At 36.6% G+C, this 19,614-nt stretch overlaps 1 protein-coding gene across 1 annotated transcript; it reads left to right on the forward strand.

Moving 5' to 3' along the window:
• The first annotated feature begins 6,236 nt into the window (after window positions 1-6,236).
• LOC145142554 (protein FAR1-RELATED SEQUENCE 5-like) lies at window positions 6,237-8,599 on the forward strand. Its single transcript, XM_079074775.1, has 5 exons — window positions 6,237-6,346; window positions 7,110-7,255; window positions 7,345-8,072; window positions 8,164-8,433; window positions 8,516-8,599. Exons 1-5 carry the CDS (start codon window positions 6,237-6,239, stop codon window positions 8,597-8,599), a joined length of 1,338 nt encoding a protein of 445 aa, XP_078930901.1.
• Window positions 8,600-19,614: the final 11,015 nt, after the last annotated feature.

Below are 19,614 nucleotides of genomic sequence, written 5' to 3' on the forward strand. Positions count from 1 at the left end.
GCTTCACCTCAAGGCGTGCATTTCTCATGATTTTTAAAATGATGGTCATATTTGCCAACTTTTACCTTGCCAAAATGTCTTCTTATTTATAAAATGGCTTTTTTACCTTGCTATAAGTAGCATTCCTTTTTTACCTTGCTATAAGTGGCCTGGAACAAAATGTTTTGTGATCATCAATTAAAACTATACTTTTAAGTTACAAAGGAATGTAATTTTAATAAATAAACATGAAAGAGTTAGAATAGAAGTTGCTTCTCACCTAGTTGATACAAAAATCCATGTTGGTCCTAAATGACCCTTTGCATTATTGATTATCTTTGGTGTCCTTGTTTGTCTGAATTTATATACAAAGTTAGAAAAAGGATATATATATATATATATATATATATATATATATATATATATATATACATAAAATATTGTAATCAGGTGAGCTTGAGCTTTTGACTCAAGAATTAAATGACAAATTTAAGCCAAAACTCAAGAGACACTTACCGAAACCCAGAAAAATCCTTATACAGCTTCACAAATAACTTCATATAGCCATTATTATCCTTTCTACAAATAACAGAAACAAAATAAAATAAGTCGATAAGGCAATACATGTAACACATGAAGAGATACCATCAACCAATGACCTTATTATGCAAAAATAAAACAAAAAATAATAAGGTCTACTTAATGGAATAACCAAAGCATATAGTGTGATTTGTTCTTCAAAATTTCATCAGCAAAAAAAATTCCAAGAGTACGGAGATTACTTTCCATACATATAAACACTTGTTTCTTATGATACAATCAACACAATTGGCACATAAGAAGGGCACATAAAAATGACAGAAATTAAGATTGGAGGATTAACCATTGATATGTTGATTCTTCATTTCTGGAAGGGTTTTAAGTCAATATATATTCAAGAAAGGCAAACCCTTGGGCCAAAATTTGATTTCTCCACTTAAAATTTCACATTTTTTGAGGGCATTGAAAAAGATTTTTCAGTCAAAGGTACACATAACACTTTGATGATTCCTCCATTAATTAATTACATCTGAAAAGACTTTGAAGGAGGAAGCAAAACACATACGTATTAACTGAAAATTTTAAAAAATTAAGTAAACACATATGTATTAACCCAAAAAAATCAAATAAGAAAAAATTAAAAACAAAAAATAGTAACCTGAGTTCATCCTAACAGTTTTCTGATGTACAATATGATACATTCCAACAACTCCATTAAGTGAAAGTGGTCCTACCTGAAAATCACGAATCGACGGTGGTATTGAAGTGTGAGATTGGGAATAACACCAAGAAACATATTAGGAGCAAATAGAGAAGGTGGAGCGTATGTATACACCAAGATCCAAGAACGAAAATTTAAGTACACAAAATTCCTAAATTGAAATAAATGAATTGAGTTGCAATAAAATGAGACATTCACGATGTCACACCCCCGGCCGAGGCGGCGGAACACGTTGGGTTGTGCGACTAAGTTCATGGATCACAAGTAAATTGAATATACAACACAAGTACAACAATAAACAAAATAGCATTCATGTTCCATCTTGATATTTGAATACAAGCTTTTTACAAATAATAATAATACATGAATTGTCTTAACAGATAGGCATTTAATACAACAGTAAGTAAACTAGGTCACCTGTAATCCAATCTGTCTTGAATGCTTGTTTAGTGTTTTCCTGAGAATACATGTAGTTTTGAAAGTCAACACAAGGTTGGTGGGTGTCATAGGTTTTCTGCTAATGCAGTAATACTTTTAATAAGTCTAAAAAGTATTATCTTTGTATATATAACGGTAGTTAAAAACAGTGTTTGCAATGAGTCTTTAAGAGCCCAAAATGTATTCATGTATAAGTAAATCCATATTATAACTGTGCTTGTAATAAATCCTTGAAAGCCACAATGTATCTTTTGTATAAGTAAATCCATACTGTAACTTTGATTGTAATAAACCTTGAAAGCCAAAATGTATCCTTTGTATAAGTAAATCCATATTTAAAATAGTTTTGAAGGCAACTGAAACCATGATTAAGTGAGGAAAAGAGAGGTATTCTAGTTAATGTTTATAGTGAGTCCTATAACCGAGCTACCTGACTGAAAGTAAACCCCCCCTACAACGCTTCATTGGACGTTGTAGTAACGATTGTAGACACTTATCACCTGCTTCGTTTGATCAATCAAGGGTTGTAGCTAGCAACCACAGGTGGGGATGTCAACCCCGTATAGATCTATACATATGTATCTCGCTCCGAAGATTAACAGTTATAGTAGTGTGGGGGTGCTAAGTGATTAAACTCAGCTATTGAATAATATCTCACTAAAAAGCCTTTAACTAAAAAGTTTGTAAGTTCGTGAATAACTCTCATCCCTAACTTAATTGTGATTAAGTTACTAGGCATAATGAATATCATTGTATAGGGTTTATAAAAGCCGAACATGTTTGACATATATGTAAAAATGTAATGTGCTCGCTTTTATATAAATGAATGTTTAAAATTAATGAACATATATACATGTATAAACGTTGTGTACTTAAACATATAAATGAACATGTATAGTAATAGCTCGAATCCTTGAAATAGTACAAAATTTTATAACATACTTGTTATAATATACAACGTCACATAAAAATCATAAAACTTTGTATAATATAATATTTGTTGTGTGAACCGGATATTTCACGATAAAATAATCATAACACGTATACAAAACGTTTTCACTAGTTTATCCATTTATAAAACGATAGTTAAAAACAGTGTTTGCAATGAGTTTTTAAGAGCCCAAAATGTATTTCTGTATAAATAAATCCATATTATAACTATGCTTGTAATAAATCCTTGAAATCCAAAATGTATCTTTTGTATAAAGTAAATCCATACTATAACTGTGATTGTAATAAACCTTGAAAGCAAAAATGTATCCTTTGTATAAGTAGATTCATACTTAAAATAGTTTCTTTAGTTTGATCGGGTTAAAGGATATGAATGCTCCCAATAGGAAGTCACGAACGAACAGATGAACAAGGCAGTCGAATCGATGAACCAACACAGCGGGGATAGAGGAATCACTTTGCAGCAACCCTTCGTTCATCTCCCGTCGTCGGCAGCAAAGGAGACCAAGGGGAAGATTCTCCGGTGCTCGTCTTCGTCTGATTAAGGGGGAGAAGCACGGAGGTTCGTCGCCCGACTCGCAAACCGAGATGGTCTCCGGGGTTTTGACTAGACCAAAGAAGGAGGAGGTGTTCGGTGTTGTTAGGAGATTGCGATCGGAAAGAGGCCAGAAGCGAGGGTTCGGTGGTGCTGGTGGATCGCTAGCACATGCGATGGAGGGGAGGCCGGCAGCCCAGGGCTGTTCCGGCGGCTCCATTCTTCTTCTGGTCCGATCTTCTTGAAACACAAGGGTGGTTCGATGGTGGTTGCAAGTTGGGAGTTGTAAGGCGACAGTAAGTCGTATGGGGTGGTGGCAATCGGCAGGTGGGTGGAATCGGTGATGGAGGAAGCTGGGCAGCAACGATTCAATCAACACGTAAAGGCTCCTTCTTTTCTTTTTGTTCTTGTTTGATTTGGCAAAACTACATATGTGTTCGTTTGATTAAGAATCAATGGATGTTTGTCTTTTGATTTTCTATATAATGAGGGATATTTGATTTTGGTTCTTGACAGGAAATCGATGAAGGGAAGGGGTAAAGGAACAGAAATGGGAGAGAGTATTTGGCTTGCTATGCTCGATGTCCAACAGGGGTGAAAACGAGAGAGACATGAGGGACCTTTTGCTCCGATAATTCCTTCCTTCATATTCTTTCTGTTTTTTGATTTAGTAGGAACAAACTATAAAGAAAATAGTGATCCATTGAGTTGTTTGGTTTTGATGTTTGATAGGGAAAGGAAAAGAAACAAAACGTTTTGTAGTTCTTCTTATCCGCAGGTAGAAACGAGTTTAAGAACAAGAGTTTGATTCTTGGCTGATTGCGAATCAAAGTTTGAGTGTGGGATTCAGTTTTGTTTGTGTGTTGTGTTGGTTGAAAGTTTCATTACAAGGCTAAAGAAAGAGTGCAGGGGAGCTTCAAACCAAAATGAAGGTTTTTAGAGTACATTTGCAGTTAATGTCTCATTCGTGTGAACTATGAAATGTTTAAGTGTAGTACTGTCAATTGTATGTAAAAATAGATATGTTGATATCGGGAAGCAACTCATGCTTTTTGGCTGTGATTTTTATATAATTTGTTTGTTTTTATATATTTTGTGTTTTCTTTCGGTGTAAATGTATTTCTAATAGCTTTAATGTATTATTGATTGTTTTTTCTATTGTATATACATATATGTATGTGTATTTGTGTGAAATATGGAAATAATACATTTCTAAATGTATTTTGTGTATTGTATAAATTTAAACTCATATATATATATATATATATATATATATATATATATATATTAGGAAATGTGAACTTTATTAATTTATTAGACCTTGGTTTCTTAAATTTAAAATACACACATATATAATGTATATTTATGGAAATTTAACCAACAACATATAATTGATTATGACACAAGTCCATACCTGAATATACATACATGTAGTTCACGAAATTATTGAGTGTTGGACTATCTATCGTCGTTAAAATCCACGTCAACCGGATTTGGATATATACTATTATTTCCAAAATGTATTGCTAATAATTAAAATTAGGTTGAAATCAATAGTTTAGGGTTTCGCGATTTATAAACTTGAAAACGTATCTTTCATTTTTTTTATTTTTTATTTTAAATATTTTTATTAAAAATATTTCAAATATGAAAATAAATATTAGGCTATAACCTGAGTCCAAAAATGCTTTTGGAATTTCCATTTGAGGTGTGCAAGTCCCTCAACAGAGTTGACAGTTTTTTTTTTAAGAAAACAGTATTATATTGATTTTGAGAATCTAAACACGATCGTATCTTTTGCATAAGAACTCCGTTTTGGACGTTTTTTATATTCTCAAAATCAGGGAAGCAAGTGCTACGAAACTAGAGTGTTTGTATTGCTTAAAACTGATTAATACAAAATTTCAGTTTTTTAGGCGCGTTAACTAAAGTTGCACTTTGAGCTGTTTGATTTGTTTTTTAGTTTACATATTTGGAATTAAGATAGCATCTGATATCTTATAATAGTTGAAATAACTCATTTATTTTACATTAGAATCACTAAAACTCAATGAGTCAAATTATCGATAGACTTACTATGAACTTGACCGTTCACAGTCCTTGACCAAAATTTCGGGATGTCACACACGAACCTCATCCCACATAAAGTGTAAGGTAATCCGATTAAGGGACACCAACATCGATGTCCTGTCATCATCCATGATGAAGATGATGTTTAGGATTGCTTTAAAAACAACTTTTGGACTTTTCACTTTTCCAAAAAGTTGAAAAGATGTTTGTAAAATTAAAAAGATCTTTTTAAAACAACTTTTGGGCAAGGGAAAAGAGGTTGATTCTAAAAGTCATAAAATCATGACTTTTGTGACTTTTAAAAATCAACTTTTGTTTTTTTCCATCCAAACACATTTTAAACATCTACTTTTGAGAAAAAAAAAACTTTTTACAAATTTTTTTTTATAAAAAGGACTTTAAGGCTAAAAAAGATATCCCAAACACCCCTGAAAATTAGAATAGAGTACGTGTGTGTTATAAAAATCAGACAATTGATCGACACTCGAATTAAAGCTAACCCTAATCCAAACCTATTAAAATTAACAGCAACATCCTCAAATTTTAAAATCAAATAAGAAACAAACGTTAGAAGAGCAACGAAAGGAGATTTGGTTGTAAGAAGCGGTGAGGATGTGAACGAAATACATCAGCGGTGAATAGAAGACAGTGGTGGTGATGGCTATCTTACAATCGTCAGTCAGATTTAAACTGGTGAAGCTTTTCAATGACATCAAGTTGGAACGTGGTGAGAGACGAAAAGATAAAACAAACTTGGTCAATTTCTTCTGTGAAGTAAGGTTTAGGGTTCCTTTGTGGGGAAAAGTGGTGGTCTCGTTGTCGGTCCGGGTATGGAACGAAGACAACGATGACTATTGTGATGGTGGTGAGTTGCTTCGATGGTGCTCAGTAGTAGTATAAAAACCCTAGAAAATAAGAAAAAACTTTGTGGAGCACATCTAAATATCGAGGAAGCATCAACGAACGACGAGGATTCATGTTTTGAGAGGTGTTTAAAGAGCGATGGTGAAGGTTCATTCGATTAAAGCGGTGGAGATGAGGATTAAAGATATTCAGTACGTAGTTGAGGTGGTGACCCCAGTTGAATTACATAACCTGATGAACAGTACGGGGTAAGGTACTGTTCATAAGGATTGTGAGTTAATTGTATATGTAATATAATATAATATAATAATTATATATATATATATATATATATATATATATATATATATATATATATATATATATATATATATATATATATATATATATATATATATATATATATATATATATAGGGGAAGGTTATTGCAAAAATACAAAAAAGATGCAAAAATACAAGAACCAATCAGAAAATGACACATCATTAACCTTTATTATTATTATTAAATCATTAAATTAAATTATAAAGGGTATAAATGTCACTTACAAAATATTGTAATGCATGTTTTCTATGAATTCGTACTAATAACTACTTCATCATAAACTGCAAACATAATAACCGTTAATAAGGCTATTAACCAACATCTCCATGATTCGCGAATTCAATTTAACCAAATCTTAATGAATCGAAAAACTCTAAAAAAAATCTTAGTGAAAGAAAAAAGATGAATTTTCAAGAAGATATTCTTACATCGACAACAACTGATTATCAAAACTTAGCAATTGAAAACTCAGGAAGTGTATTCAATGATCAGAATGCAGGCAAGTTTTCAATCTGTTTTAACTTCAATTGATCTTCCGTGAATTAATATCAAACATTAATAAAGAGTTTTATTACAAAAAACTGCATACTTATTTTAATTCAATGTTCAATTAAAGAAGATATTGATGATTACATACAAACATATACGATATTTATGTTCAATAACATTGCATAATTTTTTTTCACAGACTTTTTTATGGAGATGGAGTCGATATTTATGTTCCAACTGCTGGAAAAGAAATACAATCATCAATTGATTTCAGCATTGATGAATCAGAATCATACAATATTTGTTCAGGTGATCAATCAGAAACATTAATCACATATTATTCAGGCAAGCATTCAACCTTAATATTAAATTAATATATTTTTATTAGAATAACTGCAAATTTCATATATAAACAGAACCAATTTATCCTTAAGGAGACGATTTATATCATCCAAATGTTGAAAAAGAATTGATTCCTAAGGAAAAAGATTCTTTTCCATCATTGAATGAAGCAATTGAAATGTACCGTAAGTATGGGAAAGCTGCTGGCTTTGGAATTAGAATGGGAACTTCAACTTATTATGGAGATTATACTCTGCGAAAAAAACATATAAGGTGCAACAAGTATGGTCAACCAAGGAAAAAAAGTATTGACACATTGACATCAAGAGGTCTGAAAAAGAAAGAAAGAAAAAGTTATCATAAGGTAACAGGATGCATGGCAATGATAGGTTTTCACAGAGATCATAAAAGTGATACTTTTACAGTATACAAATTTCAAGCAGTACATAATCATCCACTTAATGATTTTGATCAACAAAGCATTTGTAGTAAAAGCCATAAGCTGACAATTTGTGATCAAGAACTTATTGTGAAAGCTTCTACTTTAAACATTGGAGCTACAAAAGCACACAAGTTACAAGCAAGTCTAAATGGAGGCTACGATAATGTAACTGCATCCAAGATTGATTACAAAAATTTCTGGAGAGATTATATGAATATAGTTGGACCTAATGATGCTCAATGTGTTGTGGACCAGTTGCAAATTCGAAGAGATAATTATCCAAATTTCCACTTTGAATATAAGCTAGATGATAAAGTACTAAATGCTATGTTTTGGGCAGATGAAACTGCTAAAGAAAATTACTCTAAGTTTTCTAATGTGATTTCAATGGATGCAACTTACAGAACCAACAGGTACATTTCAATATAATATTTATATTTATATTAAAAATTAAGTTATATGATATAAGATACTTTACAAGTATAATATGATTTTTGATCCTTTCACTGCCATTAACAACCATGACAAGACAATCAATGTTGGAGTTGGACTCTTATCGGATGAAACAATAGAGTCATATACATGGTTGTTAAGAGCTTTTCTTAAAGCACATGGAAAAATTCCTTCCATGATTTTGTCTGATATGGATCCGGCTTTATGTACGTCCATTTCAAAAGAGTTTCAGGGATGTAGACACATGTTATGTATGTGGCACATCATGAGCAAAATACCTGCCAAAGTAATTTACTTATTAACTATGTAGTTAATAGAATTTTCAAATTTAACATTATATACTAACAACTTAATAATTGGAATTGCAGATTTGTTCAGATATAGTTGAAAATACAGATTTCAAGAAACAATTACATAAAATTGTTTGGAATATACATCTTGAACCAACATAATTTGAGAGTAAGTGGAACTTAATGTTGGACAAATTCAAATTGAGAGAAAATAAATGGTTGGATGACATGTATAATAAGAGAGACAAATGGATTCCTTCTTACTTTAGAGATATTCCTATGTGTGGTCTTATGAAGACAACATCACGATCTGAAAGTTCAAATTCTTTCTTCAATGTTTTCTCTAGCCCATCCAATTTACTTGTGAATTTTATGTTTAACTTTGACACTGCTATTGCAAAGCAACGTCATGAACAAAAAAGATTGGATATAGCTTCAAGAGATGGTACTCCTCATATGATTTCTGCAAATTATCCATTGAAGATTGAAAACTGTCACACCCCCGAAACCAGACGGCGGAAACGTCTGAGGGCTTGCGTGACTTAAATTGATTATCATCACAATGAATATACATGAATCGTAACATAAACATCACCATGCATCAATACATTACAACTGATACTGTTCACATCCAGTACATTGTTTTAAATATTACACATCCATAACATAAATCGTTTAAGAGTTTTCAAAACATAACATCCTAACATACTTGATATTACCCTTCAGCCCCCTGAGAATACAAGTTATTTTGAAAAACGTCAACATATGAAATGTTGGTGAGTTCATAAGCAGGGTTGTGATAAAATGATTTGTGTAGTTTGTAAAAACCCAGAAAATCCGATATTTTCTGTAAAGACAATTGTTTACCAAAGTGTGAAGATCCATAAGTTGATGCATGAATGATTTCAAAACGTGTATAAAAGGGAGTTTTGTATTAAAGTTATAGAAAATACAAGCGAGTGGTGTTGATTTCCTCAAAAAACCCGATGTTTTCCGAATACATAAATATAATTGTTTTTCAAATTGCTATACTGCCACAGTGAATGATTTTGATTACTCTTCCTTGATTACTCGGATGGTATTGGATTAATTAATTTATGCGAGTCGTTATAACCATGCATAATAATGACTAGTTTGTCTGTCTTGGCATCCTAATGTACGCTGGGATTGATCTTAAGATTTTGTCACCCTAGACTGGCCGAGTCTAACTGTAGCGAACAGCTGAGGTGTGGGGGAGTCACCCCCGTATAGATCTATACACAAATTCTCGCTCTCCTTCCAAGAGACTTTGATTATAACTACAGACTACGAACGACCCTTAGAGGTGTTGCCCGTTATTACTCACCTAATCCAAACAACATTGATTACTATTGATTAACGACCTGAATTTGTTTACTTTGATTACACATAAGCCTAACAAACGAGGAGAGGAGGAATACAAGTCTTGCTACTTTCGTGATTTATTTTAGGTTGTTGGGTATACGAAGGACACGTTGGCCCATTTCGCATTTGATTCACTTGGACCTTACTAGCAATGCTAATGGGCCACTAAGGTCCAATAGCACTTAAAAGCCATTGAGGGTCCATTTAATATGAAATTGGGTCATAGAAGGCCCAATAACATTTATTATTATTAACCCTTGGGCCCAAAAATCATGTTAATGGATCACAAAGGCCCAACAAGCATGATTGGAACTTTCAAGCCCGAAGTTTTGAATGTTTACTTGTTTTAGGTATTGTATAATTGTTGGAAGGTTGGATTGAACGATTGTTGTTTTTGTATCGACTCGAGACCGATCGATTTGTTTGTAACGACATTTGGATTTCTACGTATATTCCTCTTTCAATTTTTGTAAGTCGTAGTTTAGTGTTTTTGACTCAATATTCTAAAAATAAAATAATTGACTTAAGAATATTGGTTTGACCTTTTCAGCCTTTCTTTAATAAAAATGACAATTTTAGTCCCTTATATAAAAAAAAGACATTTTTGCCCTTAAACCATTTTCTTGACACATTTGACCCATAGACTTGTTCAAGTGACATTTTTAGCTCAAAACTTATTCTTTGGCAGTTTCAGCCCTTCCAGAAAAGTGTTTGTCGGTTAAAGCCCAAACTTTTTGCAATTTTTACAATTTTGGCCCAAAATCCAAAAACTTTACATTTTTGATCCTTTTTGGAAAAGAAAAGCATTTTAACCCCTGAATTGGTTTTGTTCACACTTTTTACCTCCAGTCTTGTGAAATTTACCATTCAGTCCCTTGAAACTGTAGTTTTTCGCAAATTTTGACCCACTGGGCCGAAAAGCCCAAGATTTGGCCCATTAAGCCATAAATTTCATTTCTAACCTTTAAAAGAGTATGATATTCATAAAAACACTTATTTTTACTGTTTAAACTCTTTTAATCCTTGAGAAAACCGTGAGTGACAAGTTTTAACCCAACTTTTGTTTATTTGACAAAATAAGCCCAAAAATGGGTTTTATGTTGAAATGTGTTTATCAAAATCTTAGAGGGTAATGTTCTTGACTTGTTTTAGTGTAATATAACTTAGATCATGTTTGTTTTCCTTCTTAAGGCATAGATCTCGATATTTCTTCCCTTTTTGGTTACATATTTACCACAAAACACATAAAATCACACATACATGCATAAAATCATACATAGCATACACATACACATAGATCTACACATTTTACTTGTATTCTCCCCCATAAAACTTGTGAAAACCGAAAAGAGAGGGGTATGAACTCACCTTGAGTTTGTGGGTTCGGTTTTGAAGAAGAATGGAAGAAGTTTGATGCTATTCTCAGCCTAGGAAGCTTTCTTGGAGGATCTTTGGCTTAGATGTGTTCTTAGATGATGACTCTTAGGGAGAATCCTACTTGAAAGCTCTTAAATCTCGAAGTTTTTGGAAGAATAAGTGAGAGTGTTCTTTGAGAGTGTTTGAGTGAATTGTGTGTGTGTGTCTTTCCTTTTGTGTTCTCGACCGAAGAAGAAAAAAGAGAGGAGAAGAGAGATTGTGAAGTGATAGGTGCTTGGAAGTATGAGATAGTTGCATGGATATCCCATGTATAATTGTGAGGTGGCATGTAGAAAAGTCAACTCTTCTTTCCCATGTGTTGTGGTTAGGCCGAGAGATGGAGAAGAAAGAAAAGAAATTGGGCCTTTTTGTGCTTAAGCCCATATTATGGCCCAATTAGATGACTTTTGGTCCAATTGGTCTTTGGAGAGGGTTCTCGGCTCAAGATAAATCAAGGATGAGTTTTATGGCCCATTAGGGCTAATTAGATTTGTTATGGCCCAATAAGGCCCATTAAAGATAACCTAGTTCATTTTAGGCTTATAAGGCCCAAAATATTAAGTTTTCATTTATATGGGTCCAATTAGGGCCCATTTAAGAGTTCTAAGTCCAAAATAGTCAAATTGGAAGCTTATTGGTCCATTAGGCCCAATAAGAAAATCCTAGTCCAAAATGGACTTAAACCGGGATTTCTAGGGTTTCCAATTCTTTGACTATTTGCAGTGCTTGTATAAAGTGTTTGATGGAAGTTTTGTTGTTATTGGATAAGCATCATACATGCTTTCATATTTTTTTGTTCACAAATGTTATCATTGTTGTTGTTACAAGGTGTCAAAATTCCTAGTTGTGACATCATCCCCCCGTTAGAGGGAATTTCGTCCCGAAATTTTTTTGAAAGCTAGATTTGAGAATGCGAGAATAGCTGAGGGTACTTCTACTTCATTTGGTCTTCACGTTCCCATGTGAACTCTGGTCCGCGTCTTGCGTTCCATCGAACTTTCACAATCGGAATGCGACTTTGTTTAGTATGCTTCACCTCCCTATCCATGATTTCGACTGGTTCCTCGATGAACAGGAGATTATCGTTGATTTCAACTTCTTCAAGTGGAATGACGAGGGTTTCGTCGGATAAACACTTTTTCAAATTGGAAACATGGAACACGGGGTGTACACTGCTGAGCTCAGGGGGTAGCTGCAGTCTATAAGCCACTGGACCGATTCGGGCAAGAATCTCGAAGGGTCCAATGTATCGAGGGTTTAGTTTTCCCCGTTTCCCAAAACGAATCACCCCTTTCTAGGGAGAGACTTTTAATAACACCCTATCCCCGACTCTAAATTCCAAGGGCTTTCGCCGCTTATCGGCGTAGCTCTTTTGTCTGTCTCGTGATGATTGCAGTCGGGCCCTGATCTGAATTATCTTCTCGGTCATCTCGCGTATGATTTCTGGTCCCGTTAATGCATTATCTGGCCTTTGCCCTCTTTCTAGCTGGGTGTCTCCTACCTCAGCCCAACACAACGGTGATCTACATTTACGCCCGTACAATGCCTCGAAAGGAGCGACTTTGATGCTTGAATGATAACTATTATTGTACGAGAATTCGATCAAAGGCAAGTGGATATCCCACGACTTTCCAAAGTCTATCACACATGCAAGAAGCATATCTTCTAGCGTTTGAATGGTTCGCTCGCTTTGACCATCCGTTTGTGGGTGGTAGGCAGTGCTCATGTCAAGTTGTGTTCCCATAGCTTTTTGAAGCGATTGCCAAAAGCGTGAAGTAAACCTACTATCTCTATCTGAGATGATAGATATGGGCACTCCGTGGAGTCTCACGATTTCCTTGATATAAATCCTTGTCAGGCGCTCCATTTTGTATGATTCTTTTATTGGCAGGAAATGAGCGGATTTTGTTAATCTGTCAACTATTACCCATATGGTATCCAAACCATCAGTCGACTTGGGTAGTTTGGTCACAAAATCCAAGGTAATCCTTTCCCATTTCCACTCGGGAATTACTGGTTGCTGTAGTAATCCCGAGGGCTTTTGATATTCCACCTTTACTTTAGCACATGTGAGGCACTTGCTAACGTAAGTGGCAATCCCTGCCTTCATGTTAGGCCACCAATAATGTTGCTTAACATCCAAGTACATTTTATCTGAACCCGGATGGATGGAGTATCGCGTCTTGTGGGCTTCATTCACGACTACTTCTCTGAATCCCCCAAGTTTAGGGACCCAAATGTGGTTCATGAAATAATATGCTCCGTCTTCCTTCACTTCGAAATTCTTCTCCATTCCGCGTAACGCTTCGCTTGTTTTGTTTTCTGCCTTCATGGCATCCGACTGGGTTGCTCTGATTTGAGAGGTCAGGTGGGATTGGATGGTTATGGAGAGAGTCTTCAAACGACGATTCGAGTAATCCTTCCGACTCAAGGCATCAGCTACTACGTTAGCTTTACCTGGGTGGTACTTGATTTCGCACTCATAATCGTTCAGCAATTAACCCATCTTCGTTGCCTCATGTTCAACTCCTTTTGATTTAAAATGTGCTGGAGACTCTTGTGATCGGTGAAGATGGTGCACTTGGTACCATAAAGGTAGTGCCTCCAAATCTTCAGGGCGAAGACCACAGCTCCTAATTCCAGATCATGGGTGGTATAATTCACCTCATGTGTCTTTAGTTGTCGGGACGCATAAGCTATCACCTTTCCACGATGCATGAGCACACAGCCTAAACCCTGATTCGACGCATCACAGTAAACTACAAAGTCTTCTGTTCCTTCCGGTAGTGATAGTACCGGCGCACTGCAGAGTGCTTGCTTCAGAGTTCGGAATGCAGCTTCTTGCTTGTCTGTCCATTCGAATGGTACGCCCTTTTGTGTAATCAAGGTAAGTGGCTTGGCTATTTTAGAGAAGTTCTGAATGAATCTCCTGTAGTAGCCTGCGAGACCTAAGAGTTGACGAATTTCGGTGGGTGTTGTTGGGATCGCCCATCCTTCGATGGCTTTGACTTTGGAAGAATCCACATGTATCCCTTCCTGACTAACAACATGACCCAAAAAGTTCACACTACGGAGCCAAAACTCGCACTTAGAGAGTTTTGCGTATAACTTTTCGGTTCGCAGGGTTTCTAGGATTTGTCGGAGATGTCGGCCGTGTTCTTCTTCGCTTCGTGAATAGACGAGGATATCGTCGATGAAAACGATGACAAAGTTATCGAGGAATGGTCGGCAAATTCGATTCATTAGGTCCATGAATGCGGCAGGGGAATTCGTTAGACCGAAGGGCATTACGACAAATTCATAATGTCCATAACGAGTTCGGAAGGCGGTTTTGGGGATATCCTCCTCCCGGACTTTGAGTTGGTGGTATCCGGATCGTAGATCTATCTTAGAGAAGTAACTTGCTCCTTGGAGCTGGTCAAATAGATCATCGATTCGCGGAAGCGGATATCTGTTTTTGATAGTAAGCTTATTAAGTTCCCTATAGTCAATACACATCCTGAAGGTACCGTCTTTCTTCTTAACAAAGAGAATTGGAGCTCCCCAAGGTGAGAAACTGGGTCGGATGAATCCTTTGTCTAAAAGTTCGCTGAGTTGACTGGACAACTCTTGCATCTCCGCAGGAGCCAATCTGTAGGTTGATTTGGCGATGGGAGTAGCTCCTGGAACTAGATCAATTCGGAACTCGACTTGTCTTTCTAGGGGTATCCCCGGAAGATCCTCTGGAAAGACATCCGGTAAATCGCAAGCCACAGGGATGTTTCGAATATTGATCTCTTCTTTGGACTTATCTACTATATGAGCTAGAAACGTCAAGTCCTTCTTTCGTAGATACTTCTGTGCCTTAATGCACGAGATAAGACGAAGGTTCGTGCTGGGTTTGTCTCCGTATATAACTAGGGTTTCGTGATTTGGGAGATGAAGGCGAACGGCCTTCTCGTGACACATAATTTCAGCATGGTGGGGGCTTAACCAGTCCATGCCAATAATCACATCAAAACTCCTAATGGAAACAGGCATTAAGTTTATTTGAAAGACGTGATGATTTAAGGCCAGGGTACATTCGATGTAGATTTCCCCAGTGGATTCTGTTTTCCCATTAGCCATTTCCACCGTAAAGGTTTCATTAAGCTTCTGGGGTTGTTGTTTTAACAAACGCTTGAATTTATTACTCACAAAACTTCGTTCTGCTCCGGTATCAAATAGGATGCATGCATAAGTGTGGTTTAGGAGAAACGTACCGGTAACAACAGCGGGATCCTGAACCGCTTCTCCCTGACCCATAGCTAGCACCCTTCCTGTTCCTCCATTCCCAGGGTTGTTGATGTTGGGGCGGTTTCGATGGATATGCCCAGTCTTTCCACATTCATAGCAGGTGGGGCTTGATCCTGCATTATTGTCGTTGTTGTGGGTGTTGTTGTTGTTGTTGTTTCCTTGTTGTTGGTTATGGGGAGGATATGTCCTACAATACCTTGCCGTGTGACCCTTCCGATTGCAACTGGTGCAATGCATCTCCCTGCATTCACCATTATGATGGAGACTGCACTTGTTGCACTTTGGGAGATTCCCAGAATACTGCCTAGGGGCACTTGGGTTAGCTGAGACTGGAGCATGTGGTGTGGAGGGTACTTGGGTGGTTGCAGCGTTGACTGTCACTGTTTGTTGCTTCTTTGACGACTCTGAGCCTTGTCGCCCTTTTCTCTTGTTGTTCTTTCCCTTCTTGTTGTCACTCTCCTTCTTTCCTTCAGTTTCCGCTGGCTTCTCGCCCTTCTTGTTGTTGCGGTCGTATAGTTTCTTGGCCAAACTCTTGGCAGTGTCAAGGTTTCAGGATTTGCAGCAATTACATTTCCTTGAATTGGGGAGGTTAATCCCCAGATGAATCGTTCGATTTTCTTTCCCTCTAACGTAATCATGCCAGGGCACAACAATGATAGCTCGCTAAACCTTGATATGTATGCATATATATCAGCATTTCGGATGGTGAGATTCCACAGCTCTTGCTCCATTTTCTGAATTTCGCCTCGTGGGCAATACTCAGCCATCAGCATTTCTTTCAACTCCGTCCACGGCATAGCGTTGGCTACGGGGAGAGTCATGGCCTCTACATGTCCATTCCACCAGGTGAGAGCCTGGTCAACAAATGTGCATGCGGCAAACTTCACTTTCACCTCATCGGGGCATTCACATATCTCAAATACTGATTCCACCTTTTCCATCCATCTCTTTAGGGTTATCATTCCACCCGTGCCATTAAAGGTTCGTGGCTTGGCGTTGGTGAAGTCCTTGTAGGAGCATGTCTTGGTAGGTCCTTGATTTATTCCGTTGTTCGAGCTTCCAGCCCCTTGTCCATTGACTCCACCATTGTTCCCTTGGTGGATTTGCGCCATGGCCACAGTAACCGCAGCAGACATAGCTGCTTGGAATGCAGATGAGTTGACTTCGGGTGTGGTTGATCCAGGGTTTCCACGGGTTGGTCGTTGGGGCATCTTTCTGTCATTGAACGGAAAGATATTGAGTGCCTATGATTCTTGTGAGTTTGTGGTCCTATAAACTAGGTGTATTGCATGTACTTAAGTGGTTTCACTAATCAGCATACAATCATGGATACATAACACATAGCAGATCAGAACATCATAATAAAACACAATAAAATCTTTCATTAATAATATTCGTACTTTGATATATGAAAATTTGCTCGTAAGAGCATACATAAGTGGTGCAAGTTCGGCAGCGTAACGGCTCTATGAGTAGTGTAATCACTTAAACATAGAGTCGATGGTACATAGCATAGATCATGTAAGCATAATACTAAAGATAGGTATGACTAGTCCTAACATTCTAAGGAGCGCTCGCCAGCGGTAGTAAGGTCATATACCGAAGTGTTGTGCCAACAACTGGGCCATCTCAGTCATTTCTCCAATGACTTCATCTCTTTCCTGCCCAGCTTGCACCGCTCATGCTTCCATGTCGAATAGCTGTTGCCGCAGAGCAGCAATCTCAACTTTCGGAGTGCGATTTTCTCTCGCGGGATTCCTTGGTGGGGCGGGGTGGTCCTGCTGCATCTCGATGATGGGTGGTGTGGCAGAATCCTTGCCTGAGTCTTGTTCTTCATCCATGTCGTCGTCGGTACCATCAAACTCGTAATTTGTGTCCGTGTACTCGTCGGGTCCTACACCGTGTGCTCCTCCCTGATCTCCCTCAGGCTCATCCTCGATCATTCCGTGGGCTACTAGGACCTGATGAAACTGAATACCCTGGTGCTCTCCTTCCATGGTGACTGAGAGGAGGTATATGAATAAACTATTATTACTCCTAATATGTTTTAGTTATTAGGTAATTTGAGTTGATGTTCTTTTCTTGGTAACAAAGGGGTACGTTTTTAGGTTTACTGACCATCGAGGTTTTCCCGGAGCATGTGATAGTTGTACCTTGGAGAAAATGTAGTTGATCATGCTACATTCACCCCTTACTACAACCATGAACAGTCCCGACTTAACCGAGATGTCGGTGTTATCTTATTTGATTTGGTATTATGTTCTTTTTCCTATATCACACAAGTAAAGATATTTTATCGTTGTGTTTTATTTGTTTTGTTCAGAGTTGTTTTAGTCCCTTTTTGGTTTATAGTTGCATATCAATGTGTGGTTAGATATGCCAGTTCACTATAAACAGAGCTCTGATACCAACCTCTCACACCCCCGAAACCAAACGGCGGAAACGTCCGAGGGCTCGCGTGACTTAAATTGATTATCATCACAATGAATATACATGAATCGTAACATAAACATCACCATGCATCAATATATTACAACTGGTATTGTTCACATCCAGTACATTGTTTTAAATATTACACATCCATAACATAAATCGTTTAAGAGTTTTCAAAACATAACATCCTAACATACTTGATATTACCCTTCAGCTTACCTGTTACCTGAGAATACAAGTTATTTTGAAAAACGTCAACATATGAAATGTTGGTGAGTTCATAAGCAGGGTTGTGATAAAATGATTTGTGTAGTTTGTAAAACCCAGAAAATCCGATATTTTCTGTAAAGACAATTGTTTACCAAAGTGTGAAGATCCATAAGTTGATGCATGAATGATTTCAAAACGTGTATAAAAGGGAGTTTTGTATTATAGTTATAGAAAATACAAGCGAGTGGTGTTGATTTCCTCGAAAAACCCGATGTTTTCCGAATACATAAATATAATTGTTTTTCAAATTGCTATACCGCCACAGCGCATGATTTTGATTACTCTTCCTTGATTACTCGGATGGTATTGGATTAATTAATTTATGTGAGTCGTTATAACCATGCATAATAATGACTAGTTCGTCTGTCTTGGCATCCTAATGTACGCTGGGATTGATCTTAAGATTTTGTCACCCTAGACTGGCCGAGTCTAACTGTAGCGAACAGCTGAGGTGTGGGGGAGTCACCCCCGTATAGATCTATACACAAATTCCCGCTCTCCTTCCAGGAGACTTTGATTATAACTACAGACTACGAACGACCCTTAGAGGTGTTGCCTGTTATTACTCACCTAATCCAAACAACATTGATTACTATTGATTAACGACCTGAATTGTTTACTTTGATTACACATAAGCCTAACAAACGAGGAGAAGAGGAATACAAGTCCTGCTACTTTCGTGAGTTATTTTAGGCTGTTGGGTATACGAAGGACACGTTGGCCCATTTCGCATTTGATTCACTTGGACCTTACTAGCAATGCTAATGGGCCACTAAGGCCCAATAGCACTTAAAAGCCATTGAGAGTCCATTTAATATGAAATTGGGTCATAGAAGGCCCAATAACATTTATTATTATTAACCCTTGGGCCTAAAAATCATGTTAATGGATCACAAAGGCCCAACATGCATGATTGGAACTTTCAAGCCCGAAGTTTTGAATGTTTACTTGTTTTAGGTATTGTATAATTGTTGGAAGGTTCGAATTAACGATTGTTGTTTTTGTATCGACTCGAGACCGGTCGATTTGTTTGTAACGACATTTGGATTTATACGTATATTCCTCTTTCAATTTTTGTAAGTCGTAGTTTAGTGTTTTTGACTCAATATTCTAAAAATAAAATAATTGACTTAAGAATATTGGTTTGACCTTTTCAGCCTTTCTTTAATAAAAATGACAATTTTAGTCCCTTATATAAAAAAAAAGACATTTTTGCCCTTAAACCATTTTCTTGACACATTTGACCCATAGACTTGTTCAAGTGATATTTTTAGCCCAAAACTTATTCTTTGGCAGTTTCAGCCCTTCCAGAAAAGTGTTTGTCGGTTAAAGCCCAAACTTTTTGCAATTTTTACAATTTTGGCCCAAAATCCAAAAACTTTACATTTTTGATCCTTTTT

Source organism: Lactuca virosa, unplaced genomic scaffold (genome assembly GCF_052849685.1).
Source record: "Lactuca virosa cultivar CGN04683 unplaced genomic scaffold, Lactuca_virosa_CGN04683_v6 scaffold_22, whole genome shotgun sequence".
NCBI classification, from domain to species: domain Eukaryota; kingdom Viridiplantae; phylum Streptophyta; class Magnoliopsida; order Asterales; family Asteraceae; genus Lactuca; species Lactuca virosa.

What these genes read in the sequence shown, in the direction of transcription:
- LOC145142554 (XM_079074775.1), top strand. Translation starts at nt 6,237, where the DNA reads ATGGTGAAGGTTCATTCGATTAAAGCGGTGGAGATGAGGATTAAAGAT. An exon ending in AACCTGATGAACAGTACGGG is followed by an intron (nt 6,347 to 7,109) that starts GTAAGGTACTGT and finishes TTTTTTTCACAG; the next exon opens with ACTTTTTTATGGAGATGGAG. An exon ending in ATTAATCACATATTATTCAG is followed by an intron (nt 7,256 to 7,344) that starts GCAAGCATTCAA and finishes TTTATCCTTAAG; the next exon opens with GAGACGATTTATATCATCCA.